General features: G+C 36.9%; 2 protein-coding genes across 2 annotated transcripts; one reads left to right on the forward strand and one right to left on the reverse strand.

The window, feature by feature from the left end:
* The first annotated feature begins 1,971 nt into the window (after window positions 1-1,971).
* On the forward strand, window positions 1,972-4,784 carry LOC140814144 (3-hydroxy-3-methylglutaryl-coenzyme A reductase-like). Its single transcript, XM_073173026.1, has 3 exons — window positions 1,972-3,223; window positions 3,311-3,657; window positions 4,093-4,784. The coding sequence occupies exons 1-3, from the start codon at window positions 2,110-2,112 to the stop codon at window positions 4,327-4,329; spliced, it is 1,698 nt and encodes a 565-aa protein (XP_073029127.1). The 5' UTR covers window positions 1,972-2,109; the 3' UTR covers window positions 4,330-4,784.
* A 92-nt stretch (window positions 4,785-4,876) lies between these two features.
* Window positions 4,877-14,581, reverse strand: LOC140814145 (AT-rich interactive domain-containing protein 6-like). Its single transcript, XM_073173027.1, has 12 exons — window positions 13,646-14,581; window positions 13,528-13,567; window positions 11,810-11,862; window positions 11,581-11,626; window positions 8,283-8,372; window positions 7,815-7,946; window positions 7,595-7,646; window positions 7,431-7,503; window positions 6,373-6,439; window positions 6,235-6,285; window positions 5,838-5,930; window positions 4,877-5,135 (listed from the first exon to the last, which is right to left on the reverse strand). Exons 1-12 carry the CDS (start codon window positions 14,404-14,406, stop codon window positions 5,013-5,015), a joined length of 1,581 nt encoding a protein of 526 aa, XP_073029128.1. The 5' UTR covers window positions 14,407-14,581; the 3' UTR covers window positions 4,877-5,012.
* Window positions 14,582-15,857: the final 1,276 nt, after the last annotated feature.

The raw sequence follows: 15,857 nt of genomic DNA on the forward strand, positions 1-15,857 counted from the left end.
TCGAATAAATTTATTCTTTACATTTTAATATATATATATATAGTATATATTCGACTAAATTCTGTACATATGCGAGATCTAATGGTAATAAATAGGGGAAGTTGGTGAAAAATCCCCGATCAAAACATTTCTTTGGGTTCACTCCCTACCCACAAAATTGTGGTACTATATCATATAAAATGTGATACACTTCATGTGGAAATGTGGTACTAAAAAAGTACCCATGGACTGAACACAAAAAAAAAATCGACGGCTGCCAATTTCCCGTAATATCCTCCGACGGGCGACGACCAAAAGAAACTCGTTAAATCGCACATGAAATATAATTTTCGCCTTCGCGAGACATTTTAAAATTTGATAAATATTTAATATCTATTTAATAAATTGATTGTCCATCCAAATTGTATTTTTGCTCAAATTCACCTTAATTCTCAGACACAACCATCAGCTATATCCCTTTTACACTTGCTATCTTTATTTGTTCAACAGAGCCAATAAATTTATAATTGGCTTAAATGTATAATTAAAAATATTAATAAATTTGAAAAATAAAGTAGCGAAAATTTATTAGTTAATTAATCGATTACGTTATGATCAAATATAAGTTATTGCAAAATAATGAAAAAATGCAATAATTTTTTTTTACTGTTTTGAAACAAAAATAGCTTATAAATACAACGTGGGAAAATTTATAGGTTAGCTTTTGATTTATCGGGAATTAAGATAAAATTAAAATGAATATGATATATTTTTTTTTCAAAAAAAAACTTTGATAAGCTTTTTTATTATGTAGTTCGTTCAACTCACGATAAAAATTATTTGAGTTATATCATTATCATCGTAATATAAAATTTGTCAATTTTTATACGAAGTTGACATTTTATATCATTATCAAATGTCATTTTCAATTATTTCTACAATTAAAATAAACAATAGTGATGTCAAACAGGCAAACGTACTTTAAGGTTTACCCACGTGACAATTAGATTATAATAACTAGTCGTTTAATTCGTCTCTCGATAATTTATAACTCATCTGATAATAATATCAAATTTGTTAAAAATTATAGTGTAACTCTATATAAACTTATCGAATAAAACAAAATAAAGTGTGCGGAATGATAGAAATCGTTTGCGGGCTAAGCCCCGTTGGTTGGTTAAATTCCACTTGCATTCATTGAAATATTACCACTGACTTTATGGGCACAAAGCGCATATTGCTTTCCGTGTTTCTCATTTCTTCAGTCAAATTTATTCAGTCAATTGCACCTTACCTCCAACTCCAACCATTCTTTCTTGAGTAGGTTTTTTGCGAGACTGTGTCACGAATTTTTATTTGTGAGACGAGTCAACTCTACCGATATTCACAATAAAAAGTAATATTCTTAGCATAAAAAGTAATATTTTTACGTGAATGACTCAAATAAGATATCTGTCTCACAAAATACGACTCATCTAACACAAGTTTTTGTCTTCTTTAAAATAATAATAACACCACCAATAGTAGTACTAGGGTGTGTTTTAGTATCACATATCCCATGACAAATTTATAGAAGTGATGGTCTGATAGATCAATTTTTTGAGAAGAATATTCTATTTGAGTCATCCATGAAAAATATTATTTTTTTATTGTAGATATGAATATAATTCATATGTCTCACGAATAAAAATATACGAGACCTGATTTTCAACGGATATTTGTGTTCAAAATCATACAAAATCCCACCTTTGTCCCATTTCAGACATTGGGAAGAATGATTGCCATTATAGTATATGCTATTTCCATTTGTTTTGTGCTTTTTCAACTTGAATGTAAAAAAATTTGAGGAAGATCTTTTGACAGCCGATATTAATATTTAATATTTAATATTAAGAAAGTGGAATTTACCGACATGGGGTAGGTACAAACACAAAAGCAATGTGTACCCCTCCCTGCATCCACACCTACCCTATAAATTTCAATCTTCAGCGCCAGTAGCTGCAATTCACCACCAATCCTTGTCCCTTTTCTCCATTCGCCGAGAAAGGGTGAAAAGGTCGAATCTTGATCCAATTTCCTTACATTATACAGGTGGAATTTCGATTGTGATTTGATTTTTTCTTGAAGAAAATGGAGGCTCGCCGGCGGACTATCAAGGGTGGCCTTCACCAGCCGCAGATTCATAGAAATGATAAGGATTCGGAAGTAGTGAAGGCCACCGATGCTCTTCCGCTCCCCTTGTATCTGACCAACAGTGTCTTCTTCGCCCTTTTCTTCTCCGTCGTTTATTATCTGCTTCTCCGATGGCGCGAGAAGATCAGAAACTCCACGCCGCTCCATGTGGTCACCCTCTCCGAGATCGCGGCCATCGTCACGTTCGTAGCCTCCTTCATTTATTTACTGGGATTCTTCGGCATTGGCTTTGTGCAGTCCCTTCTTATTCCTCGCGCTTCCCACGACGACATTTTGGATGAAGAGGATTTTGATCTTAGGGTGCTCAAGGATGATTCTCGTGCCGCTCCTTGTGGAGTGGCCGATCATTGCAAGATTAGCGATCCTCAATTGTCTCCTAGTACGCCTGTGGAGGACGAGGAGATAATCAAGTCTGTGGTGGAGGGCAAGACCCCATCGTACTCTCTGGAATCCAAGCTGGGCGATTGCCGCCGAGCCGCTGCTATCCGCCGAGAATCCCTGCAGCGCACCACAGGAAAATCCCTGGCGGGGCTGCCTCTCGAAGGCTTTGATTACGATGCCATACTTGGCCAGTGCTGCGAAATGCCTGTGGGTTACGTGCAGATCCCCGTTGGCATCGCTGGGCCGCTCTTGTTGGACGGAAGGGAGTACTCGGTTCCAATGGCCACAACGGAGGGTTGCCTGGTGGCCAGCACCAACCGGGGATGCAAGGCCATCCATGCCTCAGGTGGTGCCACCAGTGTCCTTTTCAGGGATGCCATGACCAGGGCTCCTGTCGTTAGATTCGGCACCGCGAAGCGGGCTGCTGAGTTGAAGTTCTTCCTCGAGGATTCCCACAATTTCGAGGCCTTATCCCTTGTTTTCAATAGATCCAGCCGATTTGCTAGGCTTCAGAGCATCAAGTGTGCAATTGCTGGCAAGAATCTGTACATCAGGTTCTCCTGCAGCACGGGGGATGCCATGGGGATGAACATGGTTTCCAAGGGAGTGCAGAACGTCATAGACTTCCTCGGCAACGACTTCCCAGACATGGATGTTATTGGCATATCTGGTAATTTCTATCGCTTAAAAGAATCATCTTGCTTTTTCTTTACTCATCGCCGCAAACTAATTCATCATATTTACGTTACCTGAACAGGAAACTACTGTTCCGACAAGAAACCGGCTGCTGTGAATTGGATCGAAGGCCGGGGCAAGTCAGTTGTTTGTGAGGCTATAATCAAGGAAGACGTAGTGAAGAAGGTTCTCAAGACCGACGTTCCTTCCTTGGTGGAGCTCAATATGCTCAAGAACCTCACTGGTTCTGCCATGGCTGGAGCTCTCGGCGGCTTCAATGCTCATGCCAGCAATATTGTGTCCGCTGTCTACATCGCCACGGGCCAAGATCCTGCCCAGAATATTGAGAGTTCTCACTGCATTACCATGATGGAAGCAGTCAATGATGGAAGGGACCTTCATGTCTCTGTTACAATGCCTTCTATCGAGGTAAACTTCATTTCTTTCCATTTCACGTTGGATGTTGATGGTTGTTGGCTAGACATTCGTGAAAAACTAGCGATTTTACGAGGGCCTACCGAATTTATCTGACATTCATAATTTCCACACACACACACACACACACACACTAAATAAATATATATATGTACACACACGCGCATATATATAACTCATGCCCACAGCGGTCCCCTTTATAGAAATATTGCCCATAAAATATGGATCACATCTACTAATCCGCTGATATTCCTCCATCATATTTATCAGCTAGTTCTTGACAACAGCACCAATATAAGCGATAAAATCGGAATAGAGTCCAAACAACTAGCTTCCTTCACAATTTCCCAATGGCAACATAACCAGATATTATGTTTGACTGATTACCATTGTTCTTTCATTAAATATATTTGTCATGTTCCTATATAGGTTGGCACAGTTGGGGGTGGGACTCAATTGGGGTCTCAGTCGGCCTGCCTGAACCTGCTTGGAGTAAAGGGCGCCAGTAAGGAGGCACCAGGATCAAACTCCAGGTTGCTAGCTACCATTGTAGCTGGTTCAGTTCTTGCTGGCGAGCTGTCTCTCATGTCGGCTATCGCTGCCGGCCAACTCGTCAAAAGCCATATGAAATACAACAGGTCAAGTAAAGATGTGTCCAAGATGTAACTTCTGGTTAGCATTTCGATTCAGACAATAATAATAATGTTCGTGTTAACCCATACTGGATTACACTCTTTTCCTTCTGTACTTTTTATACTTGCAAGAAGCACGAGGTATACATATAATGGAAATCTTTGTATATACAGGGGAATACTTGTCCTAGAAAACAAAAGCTTCATCTACTTTTCTTTATCTTTATGTTTTTTAGTTTTACACAGTATTCGGTATTTAAATTTTAAGGAAAGTTCCAAAATATTGTTGTTCGATTGTTTTCCGTTTTAATAAACAGACTACTCCATTATTTGTAGTGTAGTTTTTCCTAAGCGTAAGAGTATTCTGTCGTATTGGTACGACGTGTGGTCTCTCTTTCGATTCCTGGAAATAAAAACAAGCATCACAATCCCATTTTATATCATCAATCTCGCATATTTTCACATAAATTCACATATTTGCAATAAAAACCATTTTCTTCAGGAAAAAATGATGATATTCTTGAAATGGATAATCACCACATTAAAATTGTTAAGATTACCAAAAGAAAATAAAATTAAACAAAGGGATTCAACAATATATATAGAATCAAAATATTTATTTTGATAATTATAAATATATTCTGATACAGAAACCTAAAGGTAGTCGTCACTACTCGGACAAGAAAACATCCACTGCAAATGTAGAATTAAAATTATCTATGACAATATCGTTTCCCAAGCATCTGATTGCTCAAATGGTACTCGAACAAATAGCTGCCCATGCAAGGTCATCACGGCGGATGTCAGATGAGGATCGATTCTACTCGGTAAGGTGACAACCTGGGAACACAGACGAGTAAGCCTCATTTAAATCAGATTGCACAGGTTATCAACAATGCAAACAAGGCAGACCCACTCAAAATAATTTATTACCATGAAGAAACAAAACAAAATTGGAAGAAAATAACAATGTCTTATAGCTCTTGCCAGAGGTGAGTAAAATTTCAATCTCCTAAGCTAAGTGATGGAATGTAATTAGTTCGATATTTGATTCTGCAGACTGCACAATCAATGACTGATCTTATAGAACGTTAATTATTTTTTAATGTTTTTGAATCATATGTTTGATTCAATTAGTTTGATTAGTTTGGTTATTTTTTTCAGTCAGCTCGGGTTTTATGACAGTTAAATTGGGTTGGCAAAATTCCTATGAAAATGTGGACAGGTCCAGACGTCTATATAATTTTGCTCGGTTTAATTAAGGAATAAGTTGGGTCTGTAAGCATATCACTAGCCCATGCTTAAAACCATGAACAGGGCAAGCAGATACCAAACCATGTAATGCACTAGGCCCGGCATACCAGGTCTCTCTGAAACCAAAATTTATGACAGTGCCACTTAGATGAGCTTAGAGATCACTAGTACAAAAATCTCACGCCCTTACTTTTTTGCTATAAATGGATGCAAGACAAAATTTCCATATTCCTAGTATTCACACCAAAATAGATCTAGTAATATAAAACTTGAATGACATATCATAACCTTTTTAAATGGAGTGACACCCCATGGATTATCCTGCTCTTCTGGTTGCCCAGATATAACCAAACGCCCTGCAGGATCCGACTGTACACGCACCTGCCATAGAAAAAGTATTAGACCTTAATAATAAGTTCTTAGATCATATAAAGATGAAGCTAGCTGCCTGGTCAACCAATGCTCAAATACGACCTCGGAAAATATATGGTAAATTTGAGTTGCATTAAAAACAAAGGAAACCAATAAAAGCACTTGGCAAATTTGTCTACAATTAAAGTAAACTCAATGCCAGTAAATTGTTCCTTACCCTAGCTTCCATAATCCTAATTATTGTGTCCATAAGGTAGAACAACGATAGCTGATAACCAAAAGAATAAGAAACGGCCATAAGCCTGTTACTTGCCTCCTCACGCAAAAACCCAGGAACTAAAGCATAGACTTCAAAGCAATCTTTCTGCAAAAAGCAATAACTTTAACGTGTTAAATCTCTGTGAAATAGCAAAAACACCAGTATTTATAAGGAATGGTAGGAGAAACGCACAGTTCTTTGCACATTGACCTTCACCCAATCAGCCGGGACACCAACATCCACAACCATCATCTCCTGTCTGTCCATAACACTGAACTTCATAAGTGAATGGAAACGAAGGCATACAGAACTTATACATTCAAAACCTGTAAGTTAGTTGGGCAGGGTATGTATCCAAGTGATGAGGTGACCATATTTCTTTTAGTTGCCATTTCAATGTTAGTAAACACCTATTTTAACAGAGAGACAGGATAAGACATAATGAAGAATACAGGAACTGATTGTCTATGTATGATCCTGATACATCTATCAACCTTATAGTTGGTTTCTAGAATATAAAAGATTGGAGTAGAAATGCCAGTATTTTTGTCCTCAATATCTTCAATTTCTCATCAGAAAACATTTCCAGACATAACCTGTCAATGCCCCCAAAACAAGCTGCGTACTAAGTAGGAAAATAATTGAGGGAAGGGAAACAATTGAGTTAAATCGGAAGTTCAACAATATCTTATATTTGTGGGGATAGTGATCTTTGGATTAATTGGAATGGCTGAGACCGTCCCAATCATCGGTTATTATAAGTGAAAACAATATGCGACAAGGTAGGAAAGGGGATATGAATAATTTAGCAGCAGCGGATAATGAGTGGGTGGGGGAAATCTAGGGGAAGGGGGTCTTGTTGATTGGTACAAGCAAAAGTGGTACAGATTAGGAAAGGTGGCACCAGTTCTAGGAGCAAACTTTGAAGTAGTTGACAGTTGGGGAAATAGGGTGGGTCTAACGGCTGGGTGGTAAAAGTCAAGGTAAAGAGAGGGTGACAGAGGTGGAGACATTAAACCCCTCAGGATAAGAACATGAGATATTCTTCCAAAAAGAAAAGAAAAAAGTCCTGCCGAACAATCCCACTGACAAAAGTAGAGATGAATGCAGGATGAAAAGAATTATCCTGAACCAAAATTGAAATCTTTAACATCGCCGAGGTAATTCTACCACCAGAAAGATATAATTTGTCTAAGGTGTCAAAAGTTGTATCCAGAACCACATAAAACTTCAAATTACAAGAACTTAACTGTGGTTTTGATGCTAAACGTGCAACTTTGACTGCTTGCTCAACAGGAGATGATCCCTTTCGCTTCAGAATACCTTGGGCAATGACAAAAACAAATGACGTAAAATCCAAAATAAGAAAATAAAGTCAAAAAAGGAGCAGTCCAGTTACGGTGGCAAGACTTACCAATATTTCTCAAGTGTTTTTCACTCTTCAACGATGTAATTGGGTTCTTATCCTGTCAAAAAAATAATTCAATATTGGAACTATAATAGAGAAACAAAAGATAGAAATCTCAATTGTGGTTAATTAAATTTGTCCCCACCAATTAATACAATCTAATTGTTTAAGTGACCAGGCACAGATGGAGAGGACCGGCAAAAATGAAATGAACTGTGAGTTATACCTTAATGATTGGATCTCCAACCTCGCCATTGCCAAGAAGGCGCTGGGAATGCCATCCCTGCATAGCACGAGCAGCAGCATCCCTTCTTGCCCTACCACCACCACCTGATCCTGAAGCATGGTTAAGATCCACCTGCATTTATTGGATCACCAACATTTATAACACAGTTTCTTGTCATCGGAAACTGTTCAATCTTAAAAGTATTACGATCCAGGAATATCACAAAACTTGTTAACTATTGCTTTGAACAGAGATGTTCTAGCATGGAATTCAACTTGCATCACAAGTACAATATATGAAAAGGAGTCTGAACTACTATCACAATTAGCAAAAGTCGAAAAAGAAAAAAAAAAGAATTGCCTGCAGAAACAGGATCCAGTAAGTAGCTCACAAGTACAACATAAGAATAGGAATCTGAGCTACTTTCACAATTATCAGAAGTCAATAAGGAAAAACATAGTGAATCACCTGATTCCCAGAAACAGGATCCGGTAAAGTAGCATCAGTGAACGGTAGCTCACCGTTACGCATTTTGTACTTTTCATACTCCAACAGCGCCTGTAAGAAAAATTATCGGCTCTACATTCCGCCAGAAAAAAGATTTTCTATGACCATGGATAACCCACGATAGACATCAAACTGTCGTGTACGATGGTCCATGATGCAGGCAGTGATCAATAAGTAAAAACTAACAGTACCAGCAAAAAAATCAAGATTCAAAGAAAAAATGAAATAAATGATATGCACGACGACCAAATATCATAGAATATTGTACATTATGATGTATAAAGAAAACTCTAAGGAGATTTTTTGCGTGGCATATCAAACATTACCAACCCCACGCTTAGCAAGTTGCTAAAGTAACAACTCAGGAATTGGATCCCAAATGTAACACCCAAAAAATTTGGAGGTGCTTTGTCGAAATTTAATTAATGAATTTAAATAAATAATAATAATAATAAATAAATCAATAAAAATTTTATTCTAACAAAATTTTGACGTATGTAAATAATTTGTCTTCACATTAATCTACTTCACGTCTAAAAGAGTTAGAATGAAATAAATAAAAATGCATCTAAATCATATTAACAAGTTAATCTTGTTATTCTACAAATAAAATTATTTTATTATTCTACAAATAAAATTTAAATTGGACACTACAAACATATAAAATATGATAATAATACAACTTAAATAAATAAATAAATAAATAAACACAATATATATAATATAAAAAAATTAAATAAAACTCAATAAAATATTAACTAATTCAAAATTGTCTATTAATAACTAAATTAAAAAGATAATTAAGTTTCACTAATTTAATGGACAATGTGTCCATAATTTGATGGAAAATGTGTCACCAAGATAATTCAACACTTGGCAATAGGTAGATTACTCACTTCCCTTCATTCTCCACTATAAATAGGTTTCATCTGATGTATTTCATCACAAAAATCCTTTGAATTTCGTAGGTTTTAGAAAGAAACAGCAAGGAGCAAAAATTTTGAAAAATAGGAAAAATTGAACCGTGAAAAAAATTTCCGGAAATTTTCCAGAAAAATCAATCCAGATTACTAATTTGTGCTCCTTATTTCTCATTCTTCTTGAACAGATTTTATATCGGTTACGACATAAAACTTGTTGAAAATATTTTCTAGTTTACATAAATTCCGGCTGATGGTTCCGATGATCCGGAAGTATTGTTTTTAGACGGTCAAAACAAGCTTGGTTATCATCTTGGTTTTTCGAAATCCGGCCACAATCAGTTTGGAATTTCAAATACTTTACGAACAAAAGTTGTAGGTATGGTCGACACAAGTTCCCACAAAACTTTCTGGCCGCGCGTGGTGGCCGAGCCCGGCCACGCGTCGGCAAGGTGGCGCGTGAATTACACACGCCACTCCGATGGCAATTATTTCGCCATCTAATCGCTTCTGCCCTATTTTTCAGCTTTCCTGGAAAATTTGGTGATTTTTGAACTGGTGGTTTAATTGTTGTGAATTTTTAAAGTTTTAATAAAAACTTTTCGGTACAAGTTTTCGTACAAAAATGAGTTTTAAAAAATTCCAACACCTACTATTGGTCCTAACCATTGTAAAATCCCCCAAATGATATATATAGGAATTATCTTGGCTTGGAATGGACAACTAAGGTGAATTAGTAAGTTATCAAGGTGAGATTTTTCCTACCGGTTTCTTCGATGATACAGTTTGACATTTGGACTGGAATCTACAGTAAATTTTATAAGCCACTGATTTATTCATATATTGCATCATGTTGTGCATGTCACAAATTATTGGTCATATTGTAATGTATTTTTGAATATCTGGATTTATTTGTTCTTGACTGGTTACCAATCGACTATTATTGATTGAATGATTGATTCAATTGAGTCTGGACAACGGTTTATGCACCGGATTGCTAGTCCACTGGACACATGGCTTCGGCACGGAAATCTGAGTCCAATAAAGAATATGTTTAAATATGGTATATGGTTCATCTGAACAACGTAATTTCGGTCTAGAAATGTGACTTAACTTTGCTCGTAAATGATGATTGTATGGATTTTACTTGAGTATATGGGAAAAAGTGATATACCGAATGTTGGTGGCAGCCACCTCTATAGCAAACATTATTCACTTCAGAGTCCTGAACAATCAGTGTATGTCACTTGACAAGATATCTTTATAACGATACGTTACTACTGATACATGTCATCTCATATTGAATTTATGCCTTCACATATTACCGTTTGATTTGTTAACTATATACACGCCCAATTTATTTGCTCACTAAGTCCTCAAAGACTCAACCTCTATTTTGTTGTTGTGTATTGTAAATTCTAGCTACAGGATGAAAATTGGGAAAATAGAAATGTTGACTTAGCAAGACTGTGACTCTTCCATTGAATTCATATTTTTGTCATCTTTTATAAATTAAAGGAGTGTACACGCTTCCGCTACTGCAGCTTGGATATAATGAATTTATTGCAAGCCGGGGCCCACACCAAATGTCACAGAAAAACAGCCATAAAACACTATTGAGTCCATTTCCTGATCATTGTGAGAAGAGAAAAACAACTCTGATGAGAAATTTATTTCTCAGAAGCAGCATGAAGAGGAACATGACATGGCTGCTTCCTGATACAGGGAAAAAAGGTCGAACGAAAAAAAGACATTAACGCCCTACTACCTAGACCTCTATAGTATTCAATGACTACCTAGGCTTACAGCTCAACCTGCTGGATATGCTAAAAAATAACACTTATCATCCCTAATAAGCCACCATACATGTGTTTAGCATTCTTTAATGCTTCCTAGAATGCTCGTTTTTGCAAGTAGAGAGATGGCAAGACTTATCATACAGGTCACTTGTTCACAGTCACTCATATACATTCATACATAGGTAAGCAAGAATTTTCTTACAAGCAACAATTTAAAATGGTGCATTGACTTCGTGAAGTCATTCAGCTATTTGGAATAGGGAAAAAACCGACAAAAAAGAAGGTTCACATCTGTCCACATCTAGCAATAGCAATTTCAGAAAAATTCAAACGTCGAGGACAAACATGAGTACACGTATGAAGCTCCTTTTCATCACAAACAAAAGACAAATGACACTTCATTACACCATTCCAAGGGACTGCTTAAGCCATTATACACAGACACACATGTAATATCAAAACAAAAAGAAAGAATAACTCCCACTACATAAAAAAACTACTTTACGTTGATAAATCATGAAAGAAACTTGTGATTATAACCTTCTCATAGAAACCTCGAAATGTCCAAGAAACAGTGGTGCAGGTCCTGTTTAAAGTAGCAAACAATATTTACATGTATAGGTGTCCAGTTCAAAGAAAGAAAGAAACTGCAGAAATGTGTAGATTATAACACGGTCCATCAGAGTGCAGTAATAGGCATATAAGTGGTCCCAAGTACACGAAACAATCGGGTTTAATCATAGAATATAAATAAAGGCATTATACTCACTTGGGAGGCCTAAAGGATTCTCCTACTTGACGCCACGACTTCAATGAAGTCACCTACAAATTGAGAAACAAGATGAAGGCTACAAAGGTTCGCATCATACTAATAAATTAGATCTTTAAACAAAATATACTTACTAAAGCTAAAAAGAAAACGGCATTCAAAAAAGTAGTATAGATATATCTATAAATCAATGATCCCTTAGTCAAAGCCTCTAATCTTCATACAATTGTTTTTCACAACCAAGCATAAACGTTAATGTGGTTATCAACCTACAGTAATTAGCATCCCATATAAATTACTACAAATCAAAACAAAAATAACATCAATTGCAGTTGGAAGATCGAGCACGCATCATCAGGTTAACTTTATTTCAAACAGATATATGTTTCTTAAGTCTCTACACCATCTCGACATCTTGTTACCTTGAGCAATATATCATGTATGCTTCTCGTATATCCATATACACTTCTAACAACTCATCAAATAAGAAGACATCCTTTGCATCTAGTTGAAACATGGTCCACTCCTCATTTATGACAATGGAGGGATAAAGACTCAAACTGTATTTAGTCAATCAACAGGGCAGAATCTCAAAATAATCTACAGCATGCATGCGTATAACATTTAGCAACTAAGTTGCCTTGATACCAACCACTTATATGATTGGGTTTGTATTTGACTGAAGACCTATGGTCGGGATATATGCTTTAAGGCTTCGAGTTGGTCGAGATTGCGGGGGGCATAATACATTCATTCCTTTGTCAATACACTTGCAATGGCATGTGGATTGAGATGAAAGGTATAAACATCCTTGGAAGAAGGATCAATTATTTAACGAAGCAGAATAGAGAGGTTGATTCATCAATATCAAAGAAATGAAATAGGGAGAAGCCTCAAGATTGATTCTGTCATCCTTGTAGAATATTAATTAACATTCAACAATATCAGTTTATTGGGAAAGTATTCAATTTTATACGGTATAAACATTGTTCTTTATTACAGTATATGCAAACATTATTCTTTAAAGAAACAATTCCTCTTCTTTGAAGCATAAGTTCAAACTAGATAGGGACACAAGAGGGTGGTAGTAGTTGAAAATACATGGCTATAAATGAAAAAAGTACTGTCATTTTTTCAAGATATGCGATGAACTCATCGCTTGCTTGGTTTACCAGCTTTAGCAAGGTCCAGATGAACCAGTAAAAATGTTTGCCATACAAAAATGTATGTTTTCTTTTGTTCGGTTGCTTTAACCATATCAATTCTAAGGGAGGCACAAGGTCATAGACCAACCTTGAATCCTTGACTGTGGATTGGTATCAAAGCATTAAAATGTGCATTAACCCACTACTATAGCTCGTCTCATAACCAACACCCTAAAATAGAATAAAGAAAAAAGCTTCTCCTAAACAGGACCCCAACTAGGCTGACGGTGTTGAGGCATTCCCACAAAGTACTAGCAGTCTTAAGCATTATATCAAGGAAACAAAATCTGCTGGACAAGTGACAAGAAAAAATTAAGAGGACGTCGGGAGCTGTTAAAGCAGGGGCGTGTTCAAGCTTGCGTTAAAATCTTTTGCTGTTAAGTTCCCAAACACCAATAAATGAACGGAGGATATAGAAAGGAACATGCCTAGGAAATAACTTCATTTTAGTCAACTCATCGTGAAAGATGATTTCATAGAACAAAGAATAAGAACAAGGAATCCCAGGAAAACCTGTTCATAGCCACCGAGTCTGATCACCGCTCTCCACAACCTGTTTCAAATGGAATGTAATAAAAAATTGGATATTTAAAATCTTCACGTGCTGCATAAACGACTACAGCATACTTACTTGAGGCAATTCAATGGCTCTTGATAGAATTTTGGAGGCTTAAACTCCAAGCACCTTTCTCTATGGAAAGTTTCGAGCTCCTTCATAAAAGCAACCTGGTCCTCTTCTGTTCCCGATTCATTCCCTGTAACATCATTCGCATCCAATAGGAAATGTTTAGTAGAAGGGGTTCCAAGTCCAGTTTCGCATGTTCCATTAAGTTGGGGTTCATGCAACTCTGTTTCCACCGACTGCCGCACCTTTGAATCCGAAAATACACCATTTAGTTCCTCATTCTCGTTCTTGGTCGCAACCTCCTCCTCTTTCACGTATTCCGTTTCCTCCTCTTCCCTGAGATTTCTTCTTGGAGCCAAATCATCGCTCAGTTCCTCATCCCCAGATCCATTCTCCGCAGATGACAAAATCCCCGGAACCAGCTCCGATGATTCTTCTTCCAGCTTCCCGGGTTCTGCTTCTACGGCCGGCAATGCCCTGTCCAACACAAGGGAGTCGCCGCACATATCTTTGGAATTAGCATCTACAGTGAATGGAACTTTTCCCTCAGCCCCGTCTTCCAGAACTTCAGAATTCACATTCACATGTTCAGCGACCTGGGGAGAACCTTTCACATTACCTTCTCCATTTTCACCACCCTCTACTTCGTTCTGAACTTCCGTATACTTGGATTCTTGAAACTCTTCGTTTTCAATGATTGATGTCTGAAGATTATCAGGAGCAGCGGCCGCCGCACCTCCATGTGCAGCTTCTTCGTCATCCTCCATCCCTCGTCTGCCGCTTATATCAAGCCCTCCCAGTTAAAAAGAAAAACCCTAATCAACGTATCCCTGAACCCTAATTCTTTCTAGCAAGAACATATTTGAAGGCCAAAATTCGGAGTCCCGGAGCGGAGGAAATGCGAAATGAAAATATTGTGGGAATCACACAGCACCGCTGAATGACAATTATTATTATATTTCAAAAGGGGTACGATTTCTCTGCTTTTTAAATGTATAAAATTCAAGACAAAAAAACCAATGTTGTGAAAAAGTAAAAATTTATGGTAAAAGTAAAAATCTCAAACACTCAAAATTTACCAAATTACACATTTTATAATATTTTTCTCTCTACTCAATTGTGATTTTCTTCACAAATGAGAGATCTATTTATAGAGTTTCATTACACATAATCCAAAAATAAAATACATCATTACCTACATCATCACACACAAATTTCTAACTTTACAACTCTTATTTTCAACATTCAAATATTCAACTATTACTTTTTCAATATTTAAATATATTATTTTCAACACTCCCCCTTGTGATGATGATCATGGTACGATGATGTCTTCATTACGTGTTTTGTACTGCCTCGTTAAAAACCTTATTTGGAAAAACTCATTGGGATAAAAATCATAGTAAGGGAAAAAGAGTGCAGTCACGTAAACTCCCTCTGATGTTGACATGAACAATTCTTCACAAATTTCGTAGATTGCGCATCCCAATATTATATATGTGCTTTCTGAATATTGACGTAGGAAGTGCCTTTGTGAAGAGATCTGATGAGTTTTCACTTGATGGAATGTGACGAACATCAATACATTTATTCTTTTCAAGCTCCTTGGTGAATGCAAAGAACTTAGGAGGAATATGTTTAGTTCTGTCGCTTTTTATGTATCCTTCTTTCATTTGAGCAACACATGCAGCATTATCTTCATATAGTATCACAGGCTTATCATCGAATGATAATCCGCATGAAATTTGGATATGTTGGGTCATTGATTTTAACCACACACATTCACGACTTGCTTCATGTAGTGCAATAATCTCAGCATGATTTGATGAAGTAGTTACGAGCGTTTGTTTCTGTGAACGCCAAGAAATTGCAGTGCCTCCACGAGTAAATACATATCCAGTTTGGAAACGTGCCTTGTGTGGATCAGATAAGTATCCAGCATCAGCATAACCAATCATACTTGAATTAGCATCTTTTGAATACAAAAGTCCCAAGTCTGTCGTTCCTCGTAGATAACGGAATATATGTTTAATTCCGTTCCAGTGTCTCTTTGTTGGATATGTGCTAAATCTTGCCAACAGATTTACGGCAAAAGATATATCAGGCCTTGTACAATTTGTAAGGTACATAAGGGCACCGATGGCACTTAGATATGGTACTTCTGGACCAAGAATATCTTCATCATCTTCACATGGACGGAATGGATCTTTTTCTATGT

The sequence above is a fragment of the Primulina eburnea genome, chromosome 15, assembly GCF_022965805.1.
Source record: "Primulina eburnea isolate SZY01 chromosome 15, ASM2296580v1, whole genome shotgun sequence".
NCBI classification, from domain to species: Eukaryota; Viridiplantae; Streptophyta; class Magnoliopsida; order Lamiales; family Gesneriaceae; genus Primulina; species Primulina eburnea.